The sequence below is a fragment of the Opisthorchis viverrini genome, assembly GCF_000715545.1.
Source record: "Opisthorchis viverrini unplaced genomic scaffold opera_v5_70, whole genome shotgun sequence".
NCBI lineage: Eukaryota > Metazoa > Platyhelminthes > Trematoda > Opisthorchiida > Opisthorchiidae > Opisthorchis > Opisthorchis viverrini.
The window spans coordinates 930,597-940,660 of record NW_008751726.1 but is presented as its reverse complement, the minus strand read 5'-3'; the positions used below and the strand labels follow the sequence as shown (position 1 = coordinate 940,660).

The 10,064-nt window shown below is 47.5% G+C and overlaps 3 protein-coding genes across 3 annotated transcripts; 1 reads left to right on the top strand and 2 right to left on the bottom strand.

The window, feature by feature from the left end:
- Positions 1–308: 308 nt before the first annotated feature.
- T265_04332 (hypothetical protein) lies at positions 309–572 on the bottom strand (the record flags this gene model as incomplete). Its single annotated transcript, XM_009169041.1, has 1 exon — positions 309–572. One exon carries the CDS (start codon positions 570–572, stop codon positions 309–311), a length of 264 nt encoding a protein of 87 aa, XP_009167305.1.
- A 1,366-nt stretch (positions 573–1,938) lies between these two features.
- T265_04331 (hypothetical protein) lies at positions 1,939–2,232 on the bottom strand (the record flags this gene model as incomplete). The annotated part of the gene is made up of 1 exon (XM_009169040.1): positions 1,939–2,232. The coding sequence occupies one exon, from the start codon at positions 2,230–2,232 to the stop codon at positions 1,939–1,941; it is 294 nt and encodes a 97-aa protein (XP_009167304.1).
- Positions 2,233–7,758: 5,526 nt separating this feature from the next.
- Positions 7,759–8,931, top strand: T265_04330 (hypothetical protein; the record flags this gene model as incomplete). The annotated part of the gene is made up of 3 exons (XM_009169039.1): positions 7,759–7,793; positions 8,382–8,646; positions 8,683–8,931. 3 exons carry the CDS (start codon positions 7,759–7,761, stop codon positions 8,929–8,931), a joined length of 549 nt encoding a protein of 182 aa, XP_009167303.1.
- Positions 8,932–10,064: the final 1,133 nt, after the last annotated feature.

Below are 10,064 nucleotides of genomic sequence, written 5' to 3'. Positions count from 1 at the left end.
GCGGTTTTTTTTCTGTTAGTTAACGTGTTTCCAACCACCACTAACGCTGCCTTTTTGTTCGGTGAGGCAGGGTATCGCTCCGCGGATTATTGGAGACCAACAACGCCGTCGTCTTTCAGTGGATTTTGTTCGTCAGATCTTTGGTTCCGACCAGGAGCTCCGTCGTGCATTGTGTACATAGAGTTTGGCCATTGCTGTATAATACATCTTTCAAGTCGTACCTGTTTTCTCATTTTGGAATTGTTTGGGTTGGTGGATGCTCACCCCTGGGACTTCCGTGCGCGGAGTTCGTAACGCATTGCTCTGGACTACGTCACTTCATAGTTTGCTTGCGACAACTGGCGGAAGTGTTCAGTGCGTGTTAACTGCTGAGTGATTCGGTCCACATAGCAGCTAGTGGGTGGGGAACTCCTCTTTTTCGAAGACAATCGAGTACGATATTCCTTCTGAACTATGTTGGTTAGGGCTCCCGTTCTGACTACCGGCTGGCTTGGGGTCGCCTTCGGACGTTTAGACATTCGTAGTATTTCCGGTGTCCGAATGAGGTGCAGGCGCCTCAGGATACCTGGCATGGGCCAACACAAGGTCCGCTCCCCCACTCACTCTTTTTCTCTTATTATCACTCTAGGGCTTTAAATATAACTAGATGAGGTTCATGGTTGTACGGCAGTGAAGCATGAGTGTCAACACTAATAATGCTGTCCCTGAAGATGGTGTATCATTTATGCTTATGTTGATCGCCCTCGCTTATTTCCAGATCGTGGCTGCTCTGTGACGTGCCATAATAGATGTCGGGTTCGGTTGTACGCAATGGACTCAGAAGCGCCGGTTTGAGCAACTACTTCTGATTAGTGGCGCGCTAGTATTTCGTTTGTTTATGAGTTACCCAACCCAAGGCCGGGATGCCAAGCTTCGGTCACACGCGTAGGAGGCGTCGCGACACGTATTTAGAGGGGTCGGACCCTCGGGCTATTGGATCTTTTGGGATGGTTGTGCGGGCACCGTGTACACTAAGTGAAGTTTATATCCGATGAGGCAACATCTGGTGAGTTCGATCGCAGTACCAACGACCGTTTTGTCAACCGCTTGCGTTGCAGCGACCGTCGTTCAGCGTAGCCAATTCTGAAGCTTTTGTAATGTCACTGCTAGTCTTAAGCTTTGTGTTGGGAAATGCGTCGGGACCGCAAAGTTCTTTGACTCCATAGGGCTTAGAGGCTGTGAGTGAGTTTGCCATAACCGTATCCACGACGAAGTTGAACAGGAAAGTTGAGAGCATAGTCTTACCTGACACCATTTGACTTGAGCTCAGGGGATAGCTGCCCGTAGGCCTCCGCACGTCTGCGGGATTTTGTGTCCAGTGCCTTGAGGACGATAACAATTTTTTGAGTACCAAGGTTTGGGTAAACTCTGCCGGGGAGATTCGTTGTCCTTCGCCTGCTCAGCAATCGTGGACCTTGGAAATATCGAGTCAGAACTACAAGGAAAGAGGTTTTCTATGTCTACGACGGTTTCTAGTGAGCATAAAGTGCTGGGTGTTCTCGCTTTTCTAGGGTTATGCGGGACTGGGTGGGTTGACGAAACTTGGTATTGCCAGTCGAACGTTTTTGGATGCTTAGCTCTAGTACGGTTCGAAAACGTAGGCTGAACGATGTGCATCTAGGACAGGCTAAAGCAAACTGATGGTGAGAAGTTTGTTAGCGAATTTCCCGCCTGGGCGAAAGAATCAGCAACCGTTCGATCTACGACTGGTCAGCGTATTGAACTAACAATATTTCGGTTTTTGTTCGAAAATATCAACTAGTGAGTGGTAGCGATGCTCTCTTAGTGGAGGGATTCCAGGGACCGCAAGACCTGAAGGAAGCTTTCCAGAGTTCATTTCAGCCGATTGGGTCTGTTGTGTGCCCAGCTCTAGAGAGGTCCGTAGTTGTTTTTTGTCGTTTATGATAGATAGGATAGATAGATACCTGCTGAGAGGTGTTTTTTGGAGTGTAATTTAATGAATTCCGGGATTTCAATATAGTGGACGTTGTCAAAGCTACTGGTAATCCACTGGTCGCTGACGTTTAATACAGCTCGATCTGTTTTGGTCATTAGCCTCACATTTTCCAGGAAAGTCCGATCTGGTGTGACTACTGAAGTGAATAGGCTGTCCAGAGGTTCGTCTGAGTGGTCCGAGTCGGCGGTTTGCGTGGTCAGGACTACCGGTGTGCTCGGACTATAGGTGGAACACATCAACCACGAGGCTTACGTATATCGTCCTTTTGCCAGCATTAGGTCCGAGTTGAAGGGGCTGCGGACCGGACACAGTGTGACAGGATCCTTCCTCGAAGTGCGTTGCTCGTTGTAATTCTTATGTTTGTGGGAATCCGTAACTCGTGTACTTGTAATTCTTATGTTTGTGGGAATCCGTAGTACAGTGACAAGGGTTCTTGGTTGCAAATTGGTTGGAGAAGCGACTGTAAATGAATGTGGCATTATTCCACAGTCAGGCATCAAATGGTAGCATAGACCAGCTAGCCTTTGGCCATTGCCCTCTACCGGGTTTTTTCATTATTGTTCTTGCAGCCTGCCTCGCTACTGGTGTGGATAGGTATTCTTGTTCATTTATTCTTCGGCCGATCTGCGTTGTCGCATCAGCACTGAATGATTACCAGGCAGCTCACCCAACTAACATTGTCTTCGGGGACTTCTTGTTTCTTCGCTTGCTGGGCATTCGTTGCATGTTAGGGAAGGATTCGGGAGAATTCCGTTAAGGCTGCTAGGTCAGAATAATTTTCCCTACTGAATAACTAGGTACGTGACTTGTGGAGTGCATACGACGTTACAAGGTGTGGTGACATCAAATTAGAAGTGGGTCAAGTATGGTGTGGCAAGTGGAAATAAAGACGACAACGGAATACCTTGGTGTTGTCCTTCCAGACGGGTTCACGTAATCGACTGCTTGTCTGGGGGCGTTGTGAAGCAGAGTCCACCACCGGTAGTGTACGCTTTTGTCCAGACTGAGTTATCTTTGATGTTTTTGGTTTTTAGAAGGGCTTTATCTAGTGCGACGGTTAAGCGCGCGTCTTCTCATCTTTCCGTCAATGATGACATGCGACTCCACTCTGCACATCTCGTCGAACTGCACACTCGCGTGCTCAAATGCGATAATGGTGAGAAGATCGTCGAGGAGTTCACCCGGGTAACTGCCCTTCTCTGGTCTCTATGAATGAAACTGCCAAGCGCCTCCAACCTGTGGTGTGTTTCTGATTTGTTCTGCTGGTTCGCCGCAGTCTCTCTTAGACGGCCGCGTAGGAATGTTGGCAACCTGAACGCAGTTGTAGTCGAAAAGCGTTTATTCCGGATGGTGACGAAAAAGGTGTACGAGTGTAGGGTGACTAGGGTAGATTACTTAGGTGTTCCGAGGGCGTGACGTATGATATCATCTCTGAAGGGGCACCCATGTTTCCTGGAATTACCCAACTCATGGATAAAGGGGCACCCAACGTTGAGTAGCAGTATGATAGTTAGTTAGTTAGTGTTAGTCCTGAGTATGGCTACTGATGTCTGGCGATCATGATCTTTGACCGTGTTTTATATGTTGCCGTGGTTTTGAATGGCCGCATATTCACCAGAGTGGAACCCTTTGAGTGCGCCAGTATTAGTGTTTCAGCTGAACCGAATAGCTTTGGGGAGAATGCTTAACACTAGCCAGTTTCATTTCTGATGCTGTTGCTGCTATTACTCGCATGATAAATGAAAGTGGTGTGGGCTTATCAGCCTTCTCGACCGCATATTACCCGTTCGTTAGTGTCAGGTCTCAGGTCCGATGGAAGTCAACGGGATCCTAATCTCGTCACTTCGGTTTCAAGTGAGCACATAGCCACTGTCTACATAAGCTTGTGTAGCTCATGAAGAGTATGTGGCGAAGAGACATGCGAAAGTAACAACAGTAGTTTCCCAAGTGGGAGTGACTAGCGAACTGTCTTGTCTGTTACGAATTCCTCGTCGACGTTCGCGGAAAAAACTCGGAAATGTACGCGTATGCTAGCACGCCTTCCTCGTTTGCTTCAAAATCCACGCCACCTAAACTGATTTCACGGGGGAATGAGTGGTAGGCAGTTTCAGATGGTCCGTCCTTCGTGAATCCTTTGCTGTGTACTTGTGCACGGGACCACGTGATTCCCTTGCAACCTTTTCCACGCTCCCAGTTATTCACCAAACGCAGCTACGTTACCTCTTTGCCTAGATGACTTGGTGTACATTTACTCCCGTCTGCGTATTTCAGAATCATCAATGTGCACTACGAATTATTACTTTATTGAGTAACAAACCTGCCAAGGATTATTCACCTAAATGCAGCCCGCATAATGCAAGGTGTACATTTGATTACATTCAGGGCCTGTGGTACGCCGTAAACCCCACTAAGTAGTGAATGGAGCGACACTTAGTAGGAAGCTTAGTCGTATTCTTGTGGACTTCAGTCATTACCTTGTTTAATGTAAATATTCGTGTGGGGCTAAATTAAAACCGTTTGTCGTGTAATGCTGACAAGTAGGCCTCTGAATTATTGTGAAAGGCCACGTAGCACTCGTCACATTATAGCCTCAGTTTAACGCCAGCGCGCTCCGACTAGACCGTTGTTAGGTGTTGCGGTGGGGCAAGTGTTGATTGCTTTGTTCTCGATGCGTTTTAGGTAGTGCAATCCTAAGTGAACTCCACAATCCTCGACTTCGTGGCTGTCACCGGGACTGGCTGACGTGCTTGTGAGGCGACTTCGGGTTGATACCAATTTGTGCTTCTAGGTGGCCGTTAGTATTTTATCCGTGATTTCGCAGACCAATGAACCGATGCTTTATATTGAAGAATGGTGGAATTTTGGTTCGAGCATCTACCGTTTGACTGAGTAAGAGCGAGACCGGCACGTACCAGACTTAAGTGCTCTCGAATACGGACGTGCCTCTTCATGGAAGGTTGGGCACTACAAGACATACGAATAAGGACAGACAAGAATATCGCTCGACGGGTGGGGAGGTTAGTACCAGTGAACGAAGAGCTGCAATTTCTCTGCCTGCCTCCGAAACCTCGGGAGTCGAAATGCTCCCGGGACGTTCTAAGTGCTCTGAATACGGACGTGCCTCTTCATGGAAGGTTGGGCATTACAAGACATACGAATAAGGACAGACATGAATATCGCTCGACGGGTGGGGAGGTTAGTACCAGTGGACGAAGAGCTGCAATTTCTCTGCCTGCCTCCGAAACCTCGGGAGTCGAAATGCTCCCGGGACGTTCGCTCACAGACATCGAGAATGCGGGTGACATTGCTCTCCTTGGTTCAGTTCCCTCAATAATGCAAGCTATTTTAAATAACCCAAGTAACTGCCGCACGGTTTGGCATGCACTTCACAACTGCATTGTGAAGTGCCACTACAAGACGGAGTTGGATCGAATTCAAATCTCATGCTTGAAGACGAGCCAGTTGATTTGTTAGATAAATTTGTTTACCTGGGCAGCTGTATAAGTTCTGGTGGACCGGCTGGAGGTTAGATCATTTCTCGAATTGGGGAAGCCAGGGCAGCTTTCGCCAGCCTCCGACACCTATGGCACTACTGTGATGTGGGCTTGTCAGTCAAGGGCAGGGTTTGCACTGCGGCAGTACGATCCATACGGATAAGAGAGGTGGCCTCTATGCGCAGAGATGTCAGTTTTTGGCCATTGGTGCCTCTGAAGCATTAGTCGGGTCTGCTGGAAACAGAAGTGCCACTACAAGACGGAGTTGGATCGAATTCAAATCTCATGCTTGAAGACGAGCCAGTTGATTTGTTAGATAAATTTGTTTACCTGGGCAGCTGTATAAGTTCTGGTGGACCGGCTGGAGGTTAGATCATTTCTCGAATTGGGGAAGCCAGGGCAGCTTTCGCCAGCCTCCGACACCTATGGCACTACTGTGATGTGGGCTTGTCAGTCAAGGGCAGGGTTTGCACTGCGGCAGTACGATCCATACGGATAAGAGAGGTGGCCTCTATGCGCAGAGATGTCAGTTTTTGACCATCGGTGCCTCTGAAACATTAGTCAGCTGGAAACATCGGATTAATAATGCTACGGTGCGTCCGATGGTCGTAGGAAGGCCATTGGTGCCTCTGAAGCATTAGTCGGGTCTGCTGGAAACACCGGATTAATAGTGCTACGGTGCGTCCGATGGTCGTAGGAAGATGGAACTCTCCCGCGATAGATGAATTACACGCGAGACGGCTCAGTGGTTAGAGCGCGAATTTACTGACAGGTAGGTCTGTGCTTCGAACCCGACCTCTGTCTCTCGACTTCCTCTGCCTAGGGTTGGGCAACCTGGAAGTATCGAAGCCTCGTGCTTCCTTCGAGTGGCATGGCAGCTAGGCGCCGAAAGGGTGCTACAGCTGAACGATTTTTTCACTGGTTAAGAAATATACTCCGCATGCCACAAAACCAACAACCTCGCAGAGCTTTTTCGCCCAGCTCTGTGTTAATTGGAAGTGACCAAAAGGTGGACAGCGTGTGACCTGGCAATGAAGTATTAAAACACTAACCAGTAGACTGGGTCGGGTCGACAGCCGCCGCCTCCCTGGATGAAGACTACGGGACTCAATTCACTAATGGCTAGTGACACTGGTGGAAATGACCCAATTGCGCGGTCAGTGGCGTCCATGCATCAAAGTTTCGCCTTCGATGCGTAGCTACCCAGTCTACGAGCTAACCAAATATACCATTGCCTCTAAGTCCTGGCTGTATGTCCCACACTCCCCAATTTTTCGGTGATCGAAATTGTGGCAGCTGGAACCAAAGTGCTCAAGGCACGGTTTATGGCTGATAAGTTGATTGATCTAATTGAAACAGGGATATCCCGCGTCTCCACTTCAGCCGGAGCGGAGAGTGATTGATAGGAAAGTCTGTGGACAACCCAAAGCCTTCTGAAACATGCACACTGAACTGGGTGTTACGGTCACGTCCAGGGCTTCGATAATGCTCGGATAAAAGTGAACAGGTGAGTTAAGGGTGGCTGTTTGACTAGTCTCACCAGTGTCCTCTTTCTCGTGCAGCACTGGGAAGTGGGATGATGGGTTATTCGTTGATGTACAGACTGGTCACGACTAACAATCGTCCTCTACTTGTCCGACCTTTTGTGTTTCATCCTAGAAATTCAGGAGTGAAAAGCGCTACCTCGGTTTTGCTGACGTATTTTGCCTGATGAACCACAAGCTTTTACTGACCTGACGTCAATTACCAGAGATGTTCTTGGGTCCACTTTTCAAACGAGCGCAAAATTACTAGTGGATCCGCTACGCAGTTTGCCTAAGGGACCTTTGAAAACCGTGTGGTGATGGCCGAGTTGGGAGACCTACTCAGTCTCACCATCTCAATTATCACGCAAGCTGACGCCGGATTGGTGTGATAGACAGCCGTTTGCCTGGAGGTGTCTTAAGTGCATGTACCACACGGGTTATATCCAGCTTGGGGTTGACGATTTCCGGTTGTTCCAAGCACTTCACTACTGTAAAGACGCTTTTTGAAGGTGGAATCCATTCTGATATCAGGGTACACGGAAGTATTCATTCTTGTTGGTCAATGTTTGGTTCGACTGAAACTCGGAAACCCGGTTAAGAGAGCACCTAACCAAGTCCGGTGTGACTTGACACTCTTGCTAAGGACCGAATGGTTGTTGGGTTTAGATGTTAATCGTCACCACTGGCACAAAACCAGTGCTTTACTTTTATGCAGGCACTAGTTCGTTCGAAGAAAGCCCTGATGTGTAAGTGGGGTGAAAACGGAAGATGGAAGGAGTAAGGAAATATCTAGCGGAAGATATAGTGACCACGGCTTGTCAACCAACATTTTTCATAGCCAGCTGATCACCCAACCGGCCATTCGTTGTTGTTGTTGTTGCCATTATGGCAACTGGATAGTTCTCTAATTTTGATACACTACACAGCCCCGATGTCCGACATATGTGGGTACTTCTGTCAGTGTTACAAGGTGTGAACCACGAACTTTCTCCACCTAGGTTTCTGTTCTTCCACCCGTTTTCCTAACTGAAACCTTCATTCAATGCAATCAAATGTGCAGTGCCGTACTTCTGTTCTTGGTAATGCAATGGTAACAAATTCGCTCTGACTGGTGATGCAAGTGTTTTGCTTCGTTTTCAAACCGTCTACTGATTGCGGTGGTATTCCGAAGACCCGTAAGAAATTCCCCCATACATGGTGAGCTTGCTGCTTCTGCTGAATGCAGTTTAGCAAAAGCCTCGGTTGTTCCCGAACTCCCTGGTTACCATCATGAGAGATGCTTATGATTGTTGTCACTTTTCTGCTACAGTCCTTATTTTGGTGCATGAACTGCTTCTACTTATCGTTTTTCATCTTCATCCCCAGAATCATGGTTCGATACTGGAGGCACCGCGGGAAGGAAATATTCAAGCGACTAGAACCTCATATTGATAAATACTTCCCGTATCACAAACCGGAACTGGATCGAGTTTCGGGAGAGAAGGCCTATTTTACCGGGAAGAGGGTACGTGCTCCTTTCGATCTTGCACTTGGACAAGTCGTTCCATTCGGACAACAATTGACAGCATCTCATCCGGAGATTGTTAAAGTGCGTTTGCACAAGCTATGCCTGAATCGATTCTTGTTGAAGGTATGCGTTTCCCCTTCACATCAATTCTCTTAATAGTACTATTACCAAACGGCGACATACTGGGTACACCGATCGGGCTTCCAACCAACCATAGGGGATATTGTGTTGATAGAAAAAACAGACCCTCCGATCGCTTTCAATACCGTTTACAGATTGAAGAAGGTGGTGTTTCCGGCCGGCAATCTGCAAGATCCTGTAACTGGTCTCCAATGTGAGAGCTCTCAGTATTCTTTAGAGGACCTTCGACAGTTACTTAGTTCTTCAAGTCTCGCGGATCACCACTGAGGTGTAAATTGTTCAGTTAGTTTATCTCTTATTTTCTTGTACAGTTGAAAGCGTTTATCAATGCTTATTTGCATTAGATTTTGAAATTGGTTGGGCTTTTGCCTTCACCTTAGTGGGACATTTCGATGGGTTTGTGCTAACTGTTCTCTCGATATCTCCCCCGATTTATGACTTTGCAGCATGCAAGTGTGATGGTACGTGATGCATATTTTGGCGACATTCCACGTAATGCCATCGGTTTCATTTAAGTAGCACAAGGTTAAGCTATGATACCGATTACCGAAAGGATTCGTGGCTCAATCATGGCTTCACGGTTTTTTCTGCCTAGGTTTAGGCACTCAGGTAGTACCCCAGTCCTTATACCTTCTTCCGGGTGCGTCGCAGCCAAGCACCGGAAGATACCATAAGCTGAGCGACGAACTACTTCAGCATTCAAATCGCTTGCAAGGGTCACAGTGTCAGTGCCTTTTGCTTGACGGATGAGTTCGATTAGCTCCCGATGGAAAGTATCCTTAGCATCAGAACATTTGTGATCCAATACATTCCTATTTTGAAGAACTGTGCCTATTTGCCCCTATCTGAGAGTGTGCGTTGAGATGGGTGTGACACCTCTGACTGCCGATCTTCTGGTTTATCCATCTTCCTTTTGACTGTTGCAGAAAAACTCGCGTTTGATGTCGCAGCGTTGACCCAGAATTCATACGAATAAACTGGTTTAATTGGGTATATACATGTTCTGGACTTGTTCAACAACTGTTTGAATCTTTCTGCTACATCGAAAATTGCCAACAAGCAAGTCCTGTCTGACAAGGCGTGGTATAGTTCAAGGTCTCACTTTTTCTAGCACGAAGTCTGTGTTTGGCACTTTCAGCCGGAGATAGAAGACGGTTTCCCGAAGCCTGTCGATTCATGTTCAGTCATGCCACCGTTTTCATTGTCGTGAGGCTGGTAAATTCAGAATATCCATGTGGAAGATGGCCGAGCTGGGGAATCCTTTCATCCCTAAAACGACTTCCTATTCGGGATCGAAGGATTGGTTTTGACCAAATACACAGGTGAAGAATAGCACCGCCAGGTGATGCACTTTTGGTATTTTTCCCTAATATTTCGGATGGTGCGAACGAAAAGCCTCA